The sequence below is a fragment of the Gymnoscopelus microlampas genome (assembly GCF_963454915.1).
Source record: "Gymnoscopelus microlampas genome assembly, chromosome: 23".
Classification (NCBI taxonomy): Eukaryota; Metazoa; Chordata; class Actinopteri; order Myctophiformes; family Myctophidae; genus Gymnoscopelus; species Gymnoscopelus microlampas.
The window spans coordinates 29,762,564-29,784,956 of record NC_139960.1 but is presented as its reverse complement, the minus strand read 5'-3'; the positions used below and the strand labels follow the sequence as shown (position 1 = coordinate 29,784,956).

Below are 22,393 nucleotides of genomic sequence, written 5' to 3'. Positions count from 1 at the left end.
GTTCTGCAACTGTGAATTGAAAATAGGCTCATGCTTGGATAATTTTCCACAAGAAGGACATCCATTTTCTCTATGCCAATTCAGTAGACAGCGTTTACAGAAGTTGTGGGCACATGATAGTATGACAGGATATTTAAATACTTCATGGCACGCAGGACAGGTGAGCTCTGCTTGCTGCTGAGTCAAAAAGGAAGCCATTTTGTATGCATTTAGCACTCCCTCGCCTGGAATTGTCCTTGAGCATTACAGCAGGAGAACTAAACAACACCAGGAGAAACAAAAGTAATAACATTATGAGTTCAGAGCAGCAGTATAAGTAGTTGCAATATACATAGAACTGTTAAAGACAAAATTCAAAATTAAATAAACTCTGGACTACCAACTGTTGACTCAGGAGTTAATACGTTAAAAGGATATTTCACTTACAAACATGTTTGGGGTAATTTTAACGTCTACTCAGGCTTTTGTGACTAGCACCCGCCCCAGAAGTTGCTTGATTCAGTATTTAGATATTTGACATTGATTTTATCAGACACGCCCCCTTCCTATACAAACCCATTGTAACCGTTAGATTTATTGAAAACTACTGGCCTTGGTGCTGGTGACTGATATTGTCCTAATACGTAAGAGGGCCTGGTTTTGTCAATTACTTTTTTCATTTATTTTATCATTTTAGTTTTTTAATTGTACCAAAACATAAAAAATAAATACACATAATTGAACCCCCCCCCCCCCCCCCTCTCACACATTAGGACAATATCAATCACCAGAAGCAAGGATGTGTGTTTTCAATGAATCTAACATGGTTAAAATGGAGTTTAAGTTACAATGGGTTTGCATAGGAAGGGGGTGTGTGATAAAATGAATGTCAAATATCTAAATACTGAATCAAGCAACTTAAAAACTGTCTGGGGTGCTCACAAAAGCCAGAGTAGGCGTTTTAATGACCCCAAACATGTTTGAAACTGAAAAAATCATTTTAAGCAGACTAATTGGATTGAATAGATGAATCTCCATTACTTGCCATGTAAAAAAAACTTGGACTCAATACTTCTGGGGTCGCCAAAACATTTTCTGCTCCACTACAAATTATGGGGAAAATGAACAAGTAGCATTGTTTAACGGAAGAAATTGTTTTTTCTAGCACTTTTTCAGCTGTAAATAAGTATATTTAGCTTTATAAACAGCAACTAGCTAATAATCTAACCTGCATATAGACCAAGTCCCTTTATTATCTAGTCTACATAATATCTATAACTGAACTACTCATCTGCCTCCACGCAACAAACATGTTTATTTATTTGTATGTTGTACAGCTCAATAAACTGTCTGCAATAGGCTCTATATGCATGGCAGCCATAGGGAAATAAATTCATACAGTAGGTCTAATTATACTTATTAAGGCTCTGATCCAGTCTGGCCAAACAGAGGGTGCTGATATTGTACATGTTGGCTCAATGGAAAAACTCTGGTACACCAGTGGGTCTCAAAGTGTGGTCAGGTACCCTCATGGTTCCTTCCAAATGGCCCCTTACGGATGTGTACAGTAACTCACAGTATACAAATGGAACCAAATAGGTCCAGTTGGTTCCATTGTACACTCTCAGTGTTATGGAGGGGGGGGGTCCTTGAAATTAAAAAGTTTGAGAACCACTGTGCTTTACTAAATGGAACAGAGCCTTAATTAGTATAAGTTGTACGACCATAGGTTAAGACCTGTGAAGGAAGTAAGGAAGAGACCCAATTTCTTTCCAATTTGGCTGCTGTGTGTGCATATGGTCATTGTAAACTTGGTTAAAGTTCAACCCATTTCAAATCAGTGAAGTGGTGCGCCCAAGAACATGCTATGCAGGTGTAGGTACGCAGGTCCATGCAGGGATCATTAGAGGGGACAGGTTCTCAAAGTAGTTCAAAATGGGCACATGGAACAATACACCAACATCATTTACAGCATAACCTGTTGAATTATACTCACTTTGGCTCCAGACAGTTTGTCCATGAGGTCTGTTTTTTGTGCCACGGGAGCAGTGCTATTGAGTCAAAAGAGAACAAGTGTGATTTAAAAGTAATTTAGGCTGAGTAGCAAGACATTATAAAATCAATAATAATAATGATAATAATAATACAATAAGTCTAGTAGTTTAATTAAAACACCAAACCGATGAGTAAACAAAGCATGAGGTTACATTCAAATGTTTAAATTAAATACAAACAAAATGTAGTCTTAGATATGATTATGCAGTTTATTATATTTGTGTAGGCCTAATTACTGTCAGCAATATCCTTTTGTGTTCTTCACTAGATTTTAAACTTTTGTGATTGTGATTGATTGAAGTTTTCAACTATGTATTGTGAATAAAAAGTGCAATACAAATAAAATAGCCTACTTTATTATTATTATCACATTGAATGGAAATATACAGTAGCATCTTAATTAACTATCTTAATAGTTGCTTGGAGCTATAAGTAAACAGTGGGCCAAGTTAACAGGCTGTATCCGTTTGTTGTTTAATCTTCACAAAACTGTCCATTGATACACATCATATCACCAATGGTGGAAGAAGTACTCAGATATTTGACTTAAGTAAAAGTGATTTTTAAAAAAATACTCTGTTACAAGTAAAAAGCCTGCATTCAAAATGTTACTTGAGTAAAAGTACGAAAGTGTTGGCATCAAAATATACTTGAAGTACGTACTCAAATGTTTGAAAATAGCAGATCTGCAAGCTCACAATGCAGGGCCTATGCATATACTAAGGCTAAAGTGGTTCATGTATGTTTTATAATATAATAATTAATATCTGCAAAGTAACTACAAAGTAAAGTTTTCAAATAGTTGTAGTGGAGTAAAAGTACAATATTTGCCCCTGAGATGTAGTGGAGTAAAAGTACAGAAAATTGGAAATACTCCAGTAAAGTAAAAATCCTTCAAAATTGTACTTACAGTACAGTGAGTCAATGTACAGTTACTTTACACCATTGTATATCAGCAACACAAGTTAAACTCAGTCACAATCTCACGTCTAAAAATATAAACACCGAGACGCACAAAAACTAAATATTTTTGCTCACGCAGAATTCACAGCTGCAATCTATCAAAGGTAATTAAGGAGCGGTGGAGGAGGAAACGCAAAATGCTGTTGATGCAGTTGTTTGACACCGTTGACTTCCCGTAGTTCGGAGCAGCGTTGCCATGTCAGCTTATTATAAGCAGCTTTGTGCTTGTTTTTCTGTAAAGTCGCTTGTAAATATTGGTGGTTGCGGGGTTTTTTTGGGGATTGTTTCAAAAGTGTAGTTGCGTATTGGCCTTGTTTCCTAAATGCTGTTTAAACCAGTGGTTCTCAAACATTTTCAAATCAAGGACCCCCAATATCATATTTGTCCACGGACCCCCATCTGAATGTATGTTGTAACCCTCTTGTGACCCCTCTAGTCTAGGCTATCAGATTGGTGTTGCTAAAATGTTCAAAAAAAATATATATCTTTTTTTAAATAGCCATAGCCTAGTTCATTGGTTCTCAAAGTGGATTTCAGGGACTCTCGGGTTCCTTTAGGGGGGTCTATAGACCCCCATTTATAAATGATGGATCCTTACAAGTATGTAACTCTGACAGTGTACAAATGGAACCAAATGGACCCGCGTCCATGTGGTTCCATTTGTACATTGTCTGAGTTAAGGGGAGACCTTGAAATGTCAAAGTTTGAGAACCACTGGTAGTCACTTCTTTTTGGCTTCCATATACCTGGCTGCTTATTTCTGTCACAAAACCTGCCAACGCTGCCTGTAGTTTGGAGTCCGGAAGTAAAGCGAGAGTCAGGAAGGAAGAGAAGAGTAGAAAGTTGTATCAACATTAAACAACATGTAAGTAACGATAGCTATTCATGATGAGATGCTTATTTTTACGCTCCGACTAACGCTGATATATTCTCTCGTATGTGTGTTTTGAAGCCTCTAACATGGTGTCATACATGTTAATGAAACATGACAGATAGTTAACGTTAGCCTGTATTAGCATCAGATCAGTGCCACATCGTCACTTTGACAGCAGTGGTGGGATCAAGTACTCAAATGTTTTACTTAAGTAAAAGTACCAATAATGTACTGTAGAAATACTCCGGTACAAGTAGAAGTGCTTGAGTAAAAGTACAAAAGTATTGGTATCAAACTGTACTTAAAGTACCAAAAGTAGAAAGTACTCGCTAGGCAGAATGTCCCATTTGACAAGTTTTCAAATGTATAAAAATCATTTGAAAATAGCAGATCTACAAGCTCACAATGCGTCGCATTGTGAATGATCAAAACTACAAAGTAACTAGTAGCTAAAGTTTTCAAATAATTGTATGGAGTAAGTATAATATTTGCCTCTGAGATAGTGGAGTAGAAGTAAAAGTACTGAAAATGGGAAATACTCAAGTAAAGTAAAAGTACCTCAAAATTGTACTACAGTACTTGAGTAAATGTACTTAATTACTTTACACTTGTCAATATATTGTGGCCAAAAGAAATACCCTATGTCTTCTGAAAGCAGACTTGTAAATACCTCAGACTGGCCTGGAAATGTGTACAAATGGACCCTTTTCCATTTTGTTCCCTTTGGACACTCTTAAGAGTTACAGATGGATAAGGGTCTTTGCTTGCATTTGTAGACTCTGATTTCAATGAACACTCAGGATTTGGAGAGGAAGTTACTTTGGTTATTTATATTTTGTTTGCCTAGCCCCAGCTTTAATTGTCTGTTATGCAATCATGGTTTGTGTTTCCATCAGTACAAAGAAATATCCCCAAAAAATGTAAATAATGTGTACAGGAGACGGTACACACTGCAGCTGTGTATTGCCTTAAGTTGTCGAGGGATATAAGTACAACTTTCAAACTTTTAATGCCAGCGAATCATGTGACAGTTAGATTTGTTCCATCCTTTATTTTCCACTAATACCACCCTGTTCAATAAGAAAGCTCACCACGCTGACCGTGTAATGTGATGTTCCAAGTTCCCTGAAGATGGATTAAAGCTGCAATCCATGACTTATTGGAATGATTAAAACGTTATTTTAACTAAACTGTATGGTAGCATATGTGGAAAACCCTAGCACATCTGTATGGTAGAGTCTGTTAAAACACTATAAGTGACTAGTACATCTGCAGTCCTTGGAGGTGGTCCCCCTACTCTGCCATTGAGACATTTAGACCTTGGTGTCGGGTAGGACACAGACCAGTTGACACGTACAAACAGGTAGAAATGTGTTTTCTCATGCAGGAGACCTTGGTCCAAACACGGGTAGTACATAAAAGTTAGGGATTGCCACTTTAAACTAACTTTTGACTGTATTACATTTTGAGTAATACATTTTTTTTGTTGTGATCTCACAGGGGTTGATTTTACACAGCCATCAGGAGGAATGTTCCTCGGTACAACTCGTCCCAATTGGCACAACAAAAGCTCCCATCTAGCGTCCCTCTCGCCGCCTCTGGAGAAGGTGGCCGTAGTGAACGGTCACAGAGGACCGCTGTAGCCTCGCTCCCAGTCCCAGAGTTAGCCATGGCTCGCGAGGAAGAGGAAGAGGAGCTGACGCCGGCGGGGGCCAGGCCCAAGGAGGAGGTCGGCGACGTGTTCACGTCGGTGCGCTTCCTCGGCTACATCTCCAGCGTCACCCTGCTGGTGGCCGTGTGCGTGGGCATGTACGCGTGCTGGGAGGTGACGGACGAGCCCATGATCCTGGTCATCTTCATCCTGGGGCTGTTCGTCCTGGCCATCGCCAGCATCCTCCACTACTACTTTGCCATGGAGAAAGCCAGCCGCAGCCTCTTCCACCTGTGGCTGGGCTTCCTGCTGGGCCTCCTCTGCTTCCTCAACAGCCCCGCCCTGTTCCAGAACGTCAAGCTGCAGGTCACCAACTACCTCCTCCTGGCCAGCGTGGCGATGAAGGCCCTGTGGGCGCTCACCGAGCGGATATGCAGCTCCGTCCGCTACAAGCCCACGCTGCTCGCGTCGGGGGAGTTCCTGGAGCTGCTGGGCATGGGCATCGCCAGCACCATCATGCACCTCCCCGAGTCGGCGGCCATCGTCGGCCTGGTGGTGGCCCTGGGCACCCTCATCGTGGACCTGAGGATGAAATCGCTCCTGGCGCTGCCCAACCTGATCTGCTTCACCCTGGTCACCGCCCTGGTGTTCTTCCAGGCGCTGGGCATCAAGGCCAACCCGTACGCGCTGGGCTGCTACCTGGGCAGGCTGCTGTGCGAGCCCCTGCTGGACGTGTACTTCAGCGGGCTGGGTCCCAGCGAGCGCTGGCTGCCACTGCTGTCCCTGGGCCGGGTGTGGAGGAGGCTGTCCCTGCTGCCTCTCAGCCTGGCCGAGCTGGCCTTTTTCGTCCTGGCTGCCTTAAAGGTACACTCAGGAATGCCTTAACCACTTATGCCCTTATTCTTCTTCGTACCGCAAATAGCGAAAATGGCCGATCTACAAGCTCACAACACATCGCATTGTGACATGTTGTGAGGTTGTAGTTTTTGCAAATTTTCTGACCATTTCTGATAATATAATGCCCAAAATACGGATGTCAAGGTTAAACTGGTTAACTGCAGTGGGTGGAAATCTGTATTCTAATCATGTGTGACCCTCAATGAAGAATGAGCGCCTAAGCAAATTTATTAATTTCTCCAAATGTGAATCATGGCCCTTGACAGACCGATTTTGGCTAATGATGTGGGTTCTTGTCAGGGCTGCATGATTATCATTAAATGATATGGCCCCACCAACTCAATGTTATGATTATGATCATTTCCGTATGCAAAGCTAGCATTAAAATGACCTGAAATAATTCATTTATTGACTGTGGAATCTAAAACTACTGCTGGTACTGCTGTTTAACCAAGTGTGATCGCATCTTTAATCCATTAAGACCGGGAACGCATGTGTGTCATTTTAAGATTTCTTTGGCTATTCAAAAATAGCAGATATACAAGCTCATAGCGCGGCAACGAGTGCCGCGCTATGAGCTTGTAGATCTGCAATTTCTGTGCAAAACAAGCAAACAATTGTAACTGAAATCTTTGCTTCTGGGGGATTCTACAAATGTCTTCTAAATCCTAACAGTTTTTTGAAAAAATGTACGTTGCTGTAAGTGGTTCTCAAACTTTTTCATGTCAATGACCACCCAAAATGATATGTATTTGGCCGTGGACCCCATCTCAAAATATTTTGTTCCAGGGCATGGACCCCCCAGAAGTTAATATATTCAAAGATTTGCACAAATTTACACGATTTTTCAAAAATAGCAGTCTGTGCCGCACTATGAGCTTGTATATCTGCTATTTTTGAATAGCCAAAGAAATCTTAGAACGACACGGTTCCTGGTCTAAATGGGTTAAATAATAATATGAACAAAACATTATTTATTTTACCCTGTTTAATTACTTTCTTAGCTGTTGGTATGAGGCATTCTAATTTCTGATAACATGAATGTGTCTGATCCTTCCAGCTGGGTCACCTGGAGCTGTGGTACCTGGTGATACCGGGCTTCTGCGTGTTCGGCCTGTTCTGGTCCGTGTGCCACGTGGTGCTGCTCATCACGCTGTGGGGCTTCCACACCAAGCTGAGCGAGTGCCAGAGCGCCTGGCGGTCCCAGCGCTCCGGCAAGCGCAGCCTGGACCGCGTCATGGCCTCCAGGGGCATCCGACACTTCTGCCTCATCTCCGAGCGGCTGGTTCTCTTCTGCCTGCTGTCCACCGCCATACTGGGAGCTGTGTCCTGGCAGGTGAGAGAACTATTACGTGACGCGTTGTAAGCTTGTAGATCAGCTATTTCTGCTATTTTACATGTATAATTTAATATAATTAAATATGTCAATAATGATTTGTATATTTAAGTTATTTGTCATATCTGCCATGTGCAATTTTTTATTACAAAGCCTAAAAGGCAAACAGAAATTAAGTTTGTATTCATCCGTCGCAATGTTCAACGCCAAACACACAATTAAATAGTTAATCGCAATTATTTGAGTGACAATTAATCGTCAACTGAAATTTGGAATTGTGACAGCCCTAACTACTAGCAATGATAACGCTGATACTTATGCTATTACTTGTGCTACTGCCAACTATGAACCACTGTATGTCAATACTATGTACTGGTGCGGGACTGTTATTACTGCTATTGCTGCTGCTTCTACAAATACTATTACTACTGCTGCTGCTACTACAAATACTATTATTACTACTACTGTTTCTGTTGCTACAAATACTAGTACTACTGCTATTGCTGCTGCTACTACAAATACTATTGTTATTATACTACTGCTGCAGCTTCTTGCACTTAAACTGGTGTTACTAAATGAAAAAGGTTTAGTTTGTCCTTGCCAATGCTGTAGCGGACGGTTAAGACATAAACATGGACTTCTAGCCATCTGCCTGTCTCTATGAAAATGATAAAATGCCATTCGTAGTGCACACAGCCCACTCCTTTAAAAAACATCTTATGTGAATCCAGTATGATAACGGCCGCAACAATGGAATGGTAATTACATTCTCTCATTTTTAATCAGCGAGGTTCACTCAAGAAGCAACACATTTAGTATGATACACAGGTCATGCTGTTGCACAATACAATAAAAGAGTAGCCAATTATTTTTATTCCTTTTTTCTCCCGATTCAGTTGTTATGCCAATTAATTCCTTCCACTGCTTGTGTTTGCCACTGCTGTTGGACCCCCCCCCCCCCCCCCCCACCAGGAAGACGTAGTGCCTCCGTCCTACTCCTCCCGTTCGACATTCCCCGCTGACAGCCGCTGCCCCAGGCCGTATAGGAGTATGCGACAAAGATCACTCTCACCGCCCGGCTTCCCTCCCCCGAATACGGGCCAATTGTGTTCGTATAGGCCCTTATGGATCCACCGCGGTCACGGTGGATTCAAACCCCTAGACTAGTGGTGGGCAGTGCCTTCTCTGTATTAAAGCCATGGAAATAACCAAAGATTTTACAATGCCAAGACCAGCCCCGCAGCATATCACGGACCACTGTTATAAACCCAGGAGTGAGATGCTAGTGGCAGTGTGGAGTTGTTAGTCAATCCCCTAAACTGCGACACTGCCTCCATCAAGCGTAACAAATTTAATTAGTGCTTTAATATCCCATATCCACTCGCATGAAGAGCAGCAATAAATGATTTAGCCTTGTTAGCGTTCACCTTGTAATAGTCTCAGGGGCCCACAATCCTAATTTGAGACCTGTTTATTGTTCACTTAAATTGTGAATTTGCTCGGGAAAATTAGTCACAAAGTTAGTATTCATCGTTCGGTGGGAATTTCTGAGACATTGCATGTAGGCATATTTATTTCTTCAGGCTGTTGAAATGCACTAAATAGGGTTATGTAGGGCCAGCCACTTAAATCCACTAGAGTCTGTACAGCCAAATTACTAAGGGTTCCTCAAGCTTTCAAAGTCTCCAACTGACATTCATTAATAAGTTACAAGCTCGCATTGTATCTCCTCCAATTGATGTTTCTTTGCGGTACCAAACCCTCGATAAAGACGACAGTTGATAAGCGAGTCTTTCATCTTTCTTCCCCTGATGTACTCTAGACAGATCACTATATTCTACAGCAGGGAATGCAACTCCACTAGAATAAATGGAAAGAAAACACATTGACTATTTCATACCAGAACATCAAAGTGTCTGAGGCTGCAAAACCATTACAGCATCTCAAGTGCTTGTCATTTACCTACCTATCAGCCTGGTGCTTTTGCTCTCTTCAGTCGTGGACAGTAACCGAGTACATTTACTTGATTACTGTCCTTAAGTAAAAAAAAATGTGTATGTATGTATGTATGTATGTATGTATGTATGTATGTATGTATGTATGTATGTATGTATGTATGTATGTATATATATATATATATATATATATATATATATATATATATATATATATATATATATATATATATATATATATATGGATTTTCTGCAACGTGTATGGAGTAAATTGAACATTGAAACTACGTCCTAAAAGTGGGGTGTCACTGCGAAGGTCTGTTGCATGCATTGCAGCCTTCAATAGAACAGGACATTACACCACCTTACGCTACTGCCCTCTGGGCGCGGATACATAACTCTGAGGTGCAGAAAGGCTCACTTTGGAAAAAGCCTGATACCCAGAGATAATAGCCGCCTTAAATAATAGTCCTTGCTGAACAGGTCTGGGTGTGTACTGATGTCTGTCATGGTCCCTTGTTATTGTGGCGTCTGATATGAGCAGTGCTGTCTAAAGGAATTTTCCTATTGGAGACCAAGTCTAAAGTCTTGTTTGTCCACTAGGGCTGCATAGTTCTGACTGAAATGAGTATTGAGTATTTTGATGTTCTCACAGTTAAGTCATTCTGATGTTATGTATTAATTATATTAGCCCATTAAGACCGGGGAAGCAAACATTTGTAACTCAAATCTTTGCTTCTGGGTGTCCTTGGAACTAAATATTTTGCGATGGGGGGGGGGGGGGTCCGCGGCCAAATACATATAATTTTGCACCACTGATATAATAGCAATATAAGTGTTTCAGAATATGTTGGGATTTAGAAGACATTTGTGGAATCTGCCTCAGGTCTTAATGGGTTAATAATTTATGTTGACTACAGCATCCTAAGTGAAAGGGCCCAGTATTGCCAAAGACTGAAACGGTTTGAAATTCTGAAATTGAAATTGAGACATAGTGATGACACACACAGACTATTTAGTATCTATACAGGATGTCTAAACTGTTGCCTGTGTTTTGACTGCAGCCGTACAGCGGTCTCTTCCTGAGCGCTCTGCTGGTGGTGCTGCCTCTGGAGTCACTGACCCACGGCCTGTTCCACGAGCTGGGCAGCTGCCTGGGGGGAACCTGTGTCGGCTACGCCCTGGTCGTCCCCACCGCCAACTGCAGGTACAGAGGGGGGGGGGGGAGTGTTTACTTGTCCTGGGGGAGGGGGAATTACTTTTCCTGTTTCACCCAGCAGTTGGCTGCTCAGAAGACTCGGATGAGAGCACAGGGGGGAGCTGTTATCTGTTAAGTGTCGTGCTCAGGGACACTTCCACACTTTTTATTGTATTCACCTATGGCATACCCAAAACGAGGAGCCAGGTTGAAAGTGGTTAAGTTTGTCTTTTTCTTTATGTAAACAATGAAAAAATATTAACAAGAGTTTGTGACTAAATACAACACATGTTCTTTCTTCCATTTCCTGAGAAGCAACACTTTGGACATACAAGGTTTCCTCCCGACAGCAACCATACTGTATGAGCTATGCACTTAAAAATACTGCACAGCGACCCAGCAATAAAAACGCACACAAACATACAGACTACTGTATGCACACACTCATGCACTTAACACACACTGAATTGGACTAGCTTTGGGGGCCTGTTTGGACATTACAGACACCGGCACATGCAATCACTCATTCCAGTAATCGCCAGTTTGCATAAAATCAACTGGATAAATAGACCAATAACTAATGCATAAACATTTCTGCTAATGTTTAGGCTCTTAAGGGAGCGTTCAACAGCTCCCTCCCCGGAATACTAAGTCATCAAGTCAGAGCCGTTAGCCATTAGATTTTCCCCCTACCAGCCTCTCCCCCTAGCGAGCACTCTCTGTTGGCTGAACGCTTTCAGAATAGCCAAGTTCGATGTAAAGAACGTCAACCCTGTCTCGTTATGAAGTTTTGCATTTTAGCTCTTTTTTTTTCTTGCATCCAGGCCCTCAATTGACCTCTTAAATAGAGGAAGCTAGACAGATGGGATTGTTTTGCCATTAGGCCTTTACAAGTGCCTTTGTGGGTAATTTTGGTATTCAACCCCAGCAGTGGTCAGCAGCGTCCTGATTCCTGAGTGCAAAATACATTAGGTCTTTGAAACATGTGAACCTGTTAGCTTAGCAGCCGGCTTCAACATTGGAGAGGGAGGATCTTTTTCATTTTGAAGTCCAGTTGAAGTCAGTGGACCGGATATCAAGAGCCTTTGGGACTGACCATGACCAGCCTCTCGGTTTTGAACCTGCTAGCCAAGGAGCTGTTAATTTAACAGTGTAAGATCGTTTTGTCAGACATTAACCCATTAAAACCTGAGGCCGATTCTAAAAAAATGTTTTCTGAAAAACTCACGTTGCTACAGTATATCAGCGGTTCTTTTTCATGTCAAGGACCCCCAAAATTATATGTATTTGGCCGTGGACCCCCATCTCAAAATATTTTGTTAAAGGGACCCCCAGAAGCAAAGATTTGAGTTAAAAACATTCAATTTAAAAAATATGTTTATTCAAAGATTTTCACATTTTCGAGATTAAAAAAATAGAAGATCTACAAGGTTGTATATCTGCTATTTTTGAATAGCCAAAGTATAAAATAATGTTTTTAATGGGTTAATTCTGTGTTGTTGTTTGTGGTGGGAGGTTGTATTCATATTCCTTAAAATCAAGAAATATAATATGGTACTGTATGTGTCACTCGGAGCAGAACATCAAAGTTTAGTTTGATGACATATTAACCTGAACAAGTAATTTAATCAGAAAATGCTAGGATCTATTTTTGCATCCTCCTCTTCCTCTCTGATTCAGTATCATTTTCAAATTTGAGGGGCCATTTTGCATTTTGGCTGCTGTCCCAAAAATACCATACTGAATTTGCCGATTCAGTGGGGGCGGCCGTACCTGAGTGAGTAGATTGGGTAGGTTCTAGGCCATCTGGGAATCGGAAGGTAGCTGGTTCGACCCCCAGCTCGTCCCGCTGTATACGTGTTGAAGTGTCCCCTAACACACTGATTCTCAACGTCCGGTCCGGAGATGACCTTTGTACCCTCTCAGAGTTAAATTACCACTGAGGGTTTTACAGTGTGATTTGGGGTTCCAGTATAGTTTAGTTGAGTGATGCTCAAACTTTTTTAATTTGAAGCACTCCCTACTTTGAAAAAAGCCTCAGACCACTGACCCCAATTTGATACACTCAGAGTTACAGACCCGTAAGAGAACCAGTGCCCTACACAACTCCCTGCTGTGCGCTCACCACAACCATCTGAGTAGCCATCAGCTGGGTGGAGCTGCAAAAGCAATATCCGCACCCCCACCCCCAGGTATCTGCTGGTCCCGAGGGACCAGCAGATACTCCCTTCCAGCACAAACGAGGGCATTTTAAGAGTGACGGAGTCATTAGGTCTTCGAACACATTTATGGCTAGTGTGGCCTTTTTCTTTGTTTTTAACTTGTTAGCCTAGCAGCTAGCTCTGGCAGGCTGGCGCCTCTCCCGGTGATTTGGGATGCAGCTCCATGTCCTGCCAGAGCCTTTGGGATGCTCTGTATGCCAGGCCTGCACACACACAAGCACCTCCGCTGGGACAGCAGGGAGCAGCTTCATGGCTGCACATCATGTTTTCACAATGACAAAGAGACCTCAGGGGTGGGTTGGGGTGGGGGGGCGTACCAGGACCAGGAGAGGCAAAGCAGTTGAGAAGAGAGACGTAAGAGAGGTGGATGAAGGGAAAACCGAGATGCAGAGAGAGTCGTAAAAATGTATAAGAAAGAGAGAAGGAAAAAGATAGAAAGAGGATGTTTAGGAGCGAGCCGTAAACACAGAGATGGTGGCGAGGGAGGGAAGGAGGGGCGAAAGGATAAAATGGGGAGTGTTAACCCATTAAAACCGGGAAAGCATCTGCGTAACTACTTTAACCATTATTTTATACTTTGGCTATTCATAAATAGCAGCTCTACAAGCTCATAGCGCTTCGTGCCGTGCTAATGGGTGTTTTTCAGAAAACTGTTAGGATTTAGAAGACATTTTTAGAATTGGTCGGCCTCAGGTCTTAATGGACTAAGGCAGGAGACGTAGTCTGAATGCCAACCTTCAGCCCGTGGCTCCCCAGAGCACCAGGAGACCAGAACAGATAACGTATGGCTATGCTGTGAACACCAGGTGAAGTTTGCAGTATAAGCCCTTCTACAAACCCTTTACAAGAAGAAATAAAAAGAGTTTTGTTTTGTTAGGAATGGAGGGTTATACAGTAGCTACTCTCAACAAGGGAGGACTGGGGCGTCTGTCTGTATGGCGCTAGGGTGAAGTTAACTGCCCACAACCGCAGAGACCGGGGCTTTTTTAATGCTCCACACTGCCTCCGGCTTGCCGTGCGCTCCAACAAGACACAATTTCCTGCATTGTTTATTTTGTTTATTTTATTTTACTCGCGGGTGGGAAGCTGGGTGGTGAGGACTATCTCTAATGCTGCACTACTGACTCCTACAGGTTGGTAAGGGCACCAGGAACCGAACTCCGTAGAATAGCACGTTTCTCCCCATGCGTTACACCCTCTCCCATTAAAAGAAGCAGACTGGCAGCATCGCGTGTATCGGAGGAGACACTGTGGTTGACATTGCGCTCCCCCCAGTATAAGGGGGATTGGTAATTGGCATAATGACTAAAACTAGAAAAAGAGAATCGCAAAAAATGAACAAAGGACTAAGATTTCACCTTAAAGGAATATCATACTTTCAAACATATTTGGAGTCATTTTAACCTCTACTCTGGCTTTTGTGAACACAGCACTCCAGACAGTTTTTAAGTTGCTTGATTCAGTATTTAGAGATTTGATATTCATTTTATCACACACGCCCCCTTCCCATACAAACCCTTCAAACTTCATTTTATCAATGTGAGATTAATTGAAAACACCTGCCCTTGGTTGTGGTGGCTGATATTGGCCTTCTAATGCGTGAAGGGGCTGTGTTACTTTTGTCATTTAATTTCTTATAATTTGTTTGAAAAATGGAAATAAAAAATTAAATGCAGAACGGTGACACTAGGGTTCAGGTGGTTGTCAAGTTTCTCAGTGATGTGTAACTAGACTTGTTGACAGAAGTAGAAGTAGTATTTCAGAAGGCTGTCTGAAAACCCCGTTTCCTCTGATGAGAACAATTGCAGCGCCTTGTGATTTGACAGCTGTGCCCGCCGGCATTGCCATTTCAATATTCTTTGCAATGAACCGTGCGGCCCCTGCACCAGCATTTATACTGTACCAGAATGCTGAGTCACATAGATTCAGTGTTCAGTCGGTGAATTAATTTCACTCGCACAGAGCAGGTGTACTTCTTAATTAGCTGACCCTACCACTCGGTTCCATTTTACTGTGAGCACCAAGATGTGTCTGTAATTACGGAATAAAAAATGAGACAACATAGAGAGGTGCTACCAATGTGCCTACGATTCAACAATTACCGTCTTGTGCTACTCATTATATCGGCACAAGACTCGGTACAAGATGTATTTGTATGTCCTTACTGCAAAAACAAGAGTAATTTCCATTCCACTTAGCATAATTGTCTCACGGCTTGTTGGACCAACGCACAACTTAACTCTTTGACTACCAGAAATAAAACATAATTTGCTAAGCCACTGCCAACAATTTTCGAGTGATTTCACTAACCTTTGAAAAATCATATAATATTCATCTCCAGTATGATCGATCCCCCGATCGCTTTAAAAGACGTATCCGAGTCTCGTAGAATCGGGGGGGGGGGGGGGGCACGTGCCGCTGCAATCATTCATTCCATAGATATGGGCAGTTGTAATGTAGGCTGTTTTCGCCAAAAAGCAACAGAAACATAAAAAGCCATTCTTCCACATCGAATAACAAGGAAGTGAATGCACTGTTTGTTTTTTTTTGCAATCACGTGACCCGCTGCTTCTCCCCTTCACTGGGAGCCGAACGGTGACCCATAGGCGAGCGAACAGCGCCATCTAGTGGAAAACCACTTAGCAAAATATGACGAGAAATCTCGTCATTGGCAGTCAAAGAGTTAACAGCTCAGCATGGCTAATGGCACAAACGTAATGGAATAAATCGATCACGATACTGAGCATGTGAGTGATATTTACACGATGCAACTCATTGGGTCTGCACACTATAAAAATCTATTGGAAATGTTTTGTGTAGGTGATAAAAATAAAAAAAAAGAAATCGATAAAGTAATCGCTAAGAAAGTAATAGATAGTTGCAGCTCTAATTGCATATGGCCTGCTCTGTCACTGAAGTGCTGGGACATGTGTGTCAGTGTCAGTACAGTACATCAGAACATTTGTCTTCACACCAAAGTCACGAAACACATCGTTATTGTACACATTTATCGCGTTCCCTAGAAGATGATTCCAATTCTACTACCGCATGAAACCATAATCACAAATGTATACGCCCTCTGTGGCTTTAACAAATAATGGCTGCCCGCTAGCCACTCTACATGCTGGGTACATAAGAAAATCAATTCACACATATCACACATGATAAACTTTCCCCCCGGGTGTTTTTCTCTATGTGAGGAGAAGAACAAACAGAAAATGTACCAGCAAGAGTGAAAGGGAAGGTATATAAGATGGTAGTGAGACAAGCTATGCTGTACGGCTTGGAAACAGTGGCACTGACAAAAGCAGGTGGCAGAATTTAAGATGTTACGATTCTCATTAGGAGGGACGAGGATGACAAGGTCAGGAATGACCCAATAGAGTGACAGCCCAGGTTTCTAGGGGATAAAGTAAGGGAGGTGAGGTTGAGATGGTTTAGACATGTGCGGAGGAGTGATTATGGGTACATTGGGAGAAGGATGCATGAAGAAGTAGCTGCCAGGCAAGAGGAGAAGAGGAAGGCTTACGGATGCGGTGAGAGAGGACATGCAGGTGGCTGGAGTGACAGAGGAAGATGCAGAGGACAGGAACAGATGGGAACATGATCCGCTGTGGCGAGTGCATGGCGACCCCTAACGGGAATTTGGATGGAAGAAGAAGAAACTGTGTGTGTGTGTGTGTGTGTGTGTGTGTGTGTGTCCATTTTGTGTATGCATGTTTGTGTCCACTAGATCTGGGTGTTAACATCCACCTCTCGTTATCAGGCAGGCTCTCATATGCAATTGGCATTCTAGCAGCAACAGAAAGGGGTCAACTCATCTACCATTCTCTCTGCCACTCTATCCCTCTCTCTGTACCTCTGTATCTCTCTCACACACACACACACACACACACACACACACACACACACACACACACACACACACACACACAGCCTATTATTACATCTCTGCCCTCACCTTCCCTTCACCTCAATTCCCATCCTTTCTTTTTCGTTCAGGCTCTTTGCTCAGTGCTCCGCTCTCTTTCTCTCGCTCTCTCCCTCTCTCTCCCTCCCTCTCTCTCTGCCCTTCTCATATCCACCTCTTTGTTCACGTTTTCAACACGCTTTGCATGCGGCGGGCAGGCCGCCCTCTTCTGCCTGCGCTTGGCTTCATCCCCTCTGCTGCCTGGGAGCAAGTTCAGAAGTCAAACCGGCATGTTTCAGACTTGTTATGTAGGTTAAGAACCCTCCGATCAGCTTCCCTCTGCCTCTTTCTTATTACTTCATTTGACCTTTTGCACTATTGCACAATTCTTTGCAGGAGCTTCCTTGACTGTCTGGTTCACACTGTCTGTGAACTTTCTCTCTTCCTCCCCTCCCTCAAACTGTACTTTTAGCGTACCCCCCGCCGGCCTCACTCCCATTCCCTGTTTTGACCATCAGCCAAAAGAGCCCCTCTCCATTTGGAGCCTAACCTTAAGTTCCTGATCTTTTATCCTCCCCTCTCCTTCTCCCCTCCCTCCCTCTCTCCCTCGCAGTGCCGACGGCCAGCCTGCCCTCCTGCCTCCGGAGCAAGTGCAGGAGTCGAACCTGCGCTCCACGGGCATGCTAAACAACGTGCAGCGCCTCTTCGCCCATCACATGGTGCAGACCTTTGGCTGCGACTACTCGGCGAGCGGCGTGACGCTGGAGGCCCTGCAGGCCAAGCTGCGCGCCTTCCTGGATCTGCGCACGGCCGACGGTCCGCGCCACGACACCTACCTGGTGTTCTACAGCGGCCACAGTCGGCCCGGCACTGGGTCCTGGGCCCTCGCAGGTGAGAAATACTGTTTGGGGATTGGAATTTGTTTTGTTTTTCAGAACGGGGTTTGTCAGTATATGTACTGTATGTCTGTCACCTCAAAAGTAGACCAATCACAGCTCATGCCTCTGCATGCATGATGTCACAAAACGGAACCACCTTTGGCCATGAAAGAATTGATGCAGGGCTGCAACAGTTAATCAAACTAATTTATTTAATCAGTTATTAAGAATAAGCGATAATTGATCATTTAACTAATAATCAATTAGTATTAATTGCTTCCTATTTTGGCCATGTCATTCAAAAACTTTGTGAGCTTCTAGATCTTCTATTATAACTATTTATGCACAACACTGTTATGCAACGAAGTATAAATAATATATCAACGATTAGACACGGGAAAATATGTAATATTTTTTATTGTCGACTAAATCGATTAGTGTCTCAGTGCAAAGTGGCCCAATCCAGTTATTACCAGACCTCCAAATTATTGTTAGCATATCACAGATTTTCAGGCATTCAGTATGTGGACACAGCCTTGAGTTTTATTGCGCATCTGCTCAGTGCACTTGCTGAACTCGCCCACAGTTTTGCTACCCACAGCATCAATCATTCTGTAGTGCAGCTACTCGGCAGGCAACCCTTTTTTTGCTCCTTGTTTTTGCTGGACCGCAGGGGCCAGTCACTGAGTCACTAAGTGACTGATGAAATTGCCCCATTAGTTGGTCGGTTGGCCTAACAACTATCTAGCTGATCGCAAGGCAGTCGTCCCTATGGGCTTTAGTCTATCCTCAGTTGGCCTTGACAACGAAATACCCGATAGAAGAGTATGAGTATTTCACCAATACTGTTTTTGTTGGACTGTATACTGACCTATACAGTCTCAACAAAAACAGTTACTGATCAAATATTTGGTGAGAATGCTTCACTCTGTCATGATCAATTTCACATCTACAAAGGCTAGTTTGAAAGGTTGTCAATAATATTCGGGAGTTTCTATACAGGACATTGTGGTTGCTACCCTGTCACATTCAACAATCTTTAGCTGCCGCCCAGAATACATTGGCAGAACCATTGTTTAAGAAGCATCGCAGGCACAAACCCTCGTTTAACAAATATTATTGGTTTCGCTCATTTATTTAGCCTATTATTAGTTATAGCAGTCTGTATGCGTGCACGCACTTGCTTGGTCAGTGTGCTCACACGCATGTTTGTTGAGTGCGTTTATGTTGTTAGATCGGTAAGTTGCGTCTGACGGGCGTCACATGACTTGGTCATGTCTTTTTGGGAGTCGCCAGACAAAAAGTTTGAGAACAACTGCATTAATGCTGTCATGATTGTTACTGGTTACTGAAGGATCCTGTGGAACTTTTGTTTTCTTGTACATAGAGGTGATTAAGAAAACAATTTCATATTCTACAGAAGAAGAGAACTCCTGCACACTGTCTCTATTTGTGTCACTTGGGGTGTAGATGAGAAAATATCGCTCAATGTCAGCAACCTGATAAGTAACCTTGTGTGTGAGTGGGTGTGCAGGAAAGCACTGTGGGAATTTAGCTGTGGGTCTCTAAGAATGGCTATACCAGTTTGTCAATACAGCAAAAAAGAAAACTACTGACTACAAGGCGCTCGGGGTGGCGCAGTGGTAAAAGTGCCTGCCCACCACCGCAGAGTTTGTGGGTTCGAATCCACCGTGGTGCATCCGGCTTTTTTGGGCATCTAGATACGAACACAATTGGCCCGTGTTCGGGGGGAGGGAAGCCTGGCAGGTGATATCACTGCACGTATCTTACGGGCTGGGGCGGCACACTGGGATAAAAAGAAAAAATAAATAATAAAGGGATGAACCCTTATGATTTTGGTTACCCCAAGGCCTTTCCTCAGGCCAAAAGTTTAACATTTCACACAAAATGTCTTAAAATCAAATGGGTGGATTACTGTGAAAGTTGTTGAGCTAGTGGATGAACCCTAACCATTTGAGTGTCCCCATGATGTAGACTTGACCAATGCTTCTCAGCTTATATTCTGGGGACCCGGCCCCTACGGTTCCATTTGAACCTGTAACTCTCAACAGTTACAGACCTACAGTATAAGGGTCCATTTGGTTCTATTCGTAAGAGTTACTGTAAGGGTCCATGGACCCTTACAGTAACCTCACATTGACCTCACATTGAGAAACGGGGTACCATCCTCAGGCCAAAAAAAATACTCCCTTCATTTTCTCATCCCTTCCCTCTTTTGTTTTTCCCACTCCTAACTCCTCCTCTGCCCTCCTCCTCCAGGAGGTGACACTCTCCCCCTCGCCCAGCTGCTGGAGTGGTGGAAGGAGAAGAACGCCGGCCACTGCTCTCGCCTCATCGTCGTCCTGGACACGGAGAACTCCCTGCCCTGGGTGAAGGACGTGCGTCGGGTGGAGGGGGCCTACGTGGCCGTGCAGGGCGCTGAGACGCCCCTCCCCAGTGGCCTGGACGCTGAGTCGGGAGACGGCCTCCCGCGCCTGGGCGACTTCACCGCTGACTGGGTGGAGTTCAACTGCAACCCAGGCGGCGACGGCGGCAGCCGGGGGCGGGGCGGCGTGACCGCGGCCTACGGCTGCTCCAAGCGCTGGAGCGACTACACGCTCCACTTGCCCACCGGCGAAGACGTCGCCAAGCACTGGAAGACGCACTTCCCGCGGGCGACCTATCCCATGGTGCACCTGTCCAGTTGGTGCTGCGGCCTCAACCTCCTCTGGCTGTGCGGCGTGTTCCTGCGATGCTTCAGGAGACTCAAGCTGGCCTGGTTCCCTCCAGCCGTCCTTGACACCGGGCAGGGAATCAAACTGGTGAATTGGTAAACTTGTGGTGCGACGGTTGGGGCGGTATGACTCGGTCGGAGCGCACATCTGGAGTCGGAGGAGTCGATGCCAAAGGGACAAAAATTGCTACCTTCTGCACAAGCGCAAAACTTACACACACTATTTCCAACTGTATTGACGGAGGTCGGCGAAGTAGTCGAGAAAGGGGAACCTTCAAAATGTGACCTAACGTGAATCAGAGGTCACCATAACAGACAGACAATCCATTTAATTCAATGGCACAGTGGGTTTTTTCTTTTTGATTGGTAGGCTGTTTTTTTTGTTTGTTTGTTTTTTAAATACATTCAGATTAGCCAATTATTTTTAGCCCCTTTTTTCTCCCAATTTAGTCGTAATGTCAGTTAATCCACCGACACATTTTTGTGGTTTGCCAACTGCTGTTGTACTCTTGTCAGTGGGTCACCTGCCAGTGAGGAGCCCCCCACCGGGAGGACGTAGCGTCTTCATTCTACTCCTCCCGGTCAACCCGCTGACAGGCATTGCCTCAGCCCGTACGAGTCACTAGCACAGCAACGAAGATCACCCTCACCGCCCGGCTTCCCTGCCCTGAACATAACCTCGGTCCCAGCTTCACTCATCTGCGAAAAGAAGAGCCTGGTCACGACCTAAAGCAGCGGGTGTCTAGGAACTCCTGAGTGGACAGGATTTCCGTTTCCCCCGGAAATGATATTTTTTGACCAATCACAACACTCGTTTCATTCACGGAGAATGTTAACAGATTTGTAAAGCATCAACGTCATTTCCTTGGGCGGTACTTCCGCCAAATTCAATCATTTCCGGTTGTCAACTTCCTAGACAACCAACATCCCAGGTCTTGCCCAGCCTACCCTGAACATGGCCAGTTGTGTTTGTATAGATGCTCGGTCAAGCCGGATGCACCGCAGTGGATTCGAAACCCTAAACTCTGCGGTGGTTGACATGTACTGTTACCCTTACACCACCCACGCGCTGGTTGGCTGCTTTGTATACTTGGCTGGCTAATTTGTCTGGTTAATTTTGTCAAAGCTGTTTACGTGTTCTGCTTTTTGATGAAAAGCCCTGTTACTGTTTTCTGCAACACTGCTTAAGACTGAAGTTACCTTATATGTGCCTTTTTATTTAAAGCTCATGTACTTTCTTGCGACACTTTATGTGATACCTTATTGAAATATGCACTATACTTCTGTTACTGCATTAATTTCCTTTGGGAACAATTTTCTAATAATCTTTTTTTCTCTTATATTCTGTAGCCTATGCCAATAATGTTGATTTTTTTTGTTTCTTATTGTGGGAGTGCCTTAAAAGCAGAACTTGGGAAATGAATTCTTCTTGATTGTACTCATTTCTTTTTTTAAGTTTGCTTTTATTATGTTATACATACAGACCTTAAGTTGGTGCACCAAAAATAGCCAATCTATGTGAGCTTGTAGATTGGCTGTTTTTGCGTATGACTCCAGCTACTGTATCCGGCTTCATTCAGAGTAATCTGAGTTCCCAGAAGTTTTCCCCAGCTCTCGCATACAAACGGGAAGGGCGAGGAACATTCAGAGCAACTTGGAGTGAGTGAACAGGGAGGGGTCCATTGTCTTGCTCAAGACTTAATAAAGGACCATACTGGTGTCAATACATATAATTGTTCAT

General features: G+C 43.6%; 1 protein-coding gene across 1 annotated transcript; it reads left to right on the top strand.

The window, feature by feature from the left end:
- The first annotated feature begins 3,742 nt into the window (after positions 1-3,742).
- tmem168a (transmembrane protein 168a) lies at positions 3,743-22,075 on the top strand. The gene is made up of 6 exons (XM_084049737.1): positions 3,743-3,862; positions 5,372-6,386; positions 7,480-7,755; positions 10,775-10,917; positions 17,654-17,931; positions 20,199-22,075. Exons 2-6 carry the CDS (start codon positions 5,541-5,543, stop codon positions 20,750-20,752), a joined length of 2,097 nt encoding a protein of 698 aa, XP_083905863.1. The 5' UTR covers positions 3,743-3,862; positions 5,372-5,540; the 3' UTR covers positions 20,753-22,075.
- Positions 22,076-22,393: the final 318 nt, after the last annotated feature.

What these genes read in the sequence shown, in the direction of transcription:
- tmem168a (XM_084049737.1), top strand. Translation starts at nt 5,541, where the DNA reads ATGGCTCGCGAGGAAGAGGAAGAGGAGCTGACGCCGGCGGGGGCCAGG. An exon ending in TCGTCCTGGCTGCCTTAAAG is followed by an intron (nt 6,387 to 7,479) that starts GTACACTCAGGA and finishes TGATCCTTCCAG; the next exon opens with CTGGGTCACCTGGAGCTGTG. An exon ending in GTCCCCACCGCCAACTGCAG is followed by an intron (nt 10,918 to 17,653) that starts GTACAGAGGGGG and finishes TCTCCCTCGCAG; the next exon opens with TGCCGACGGCCAGCCTGCCC.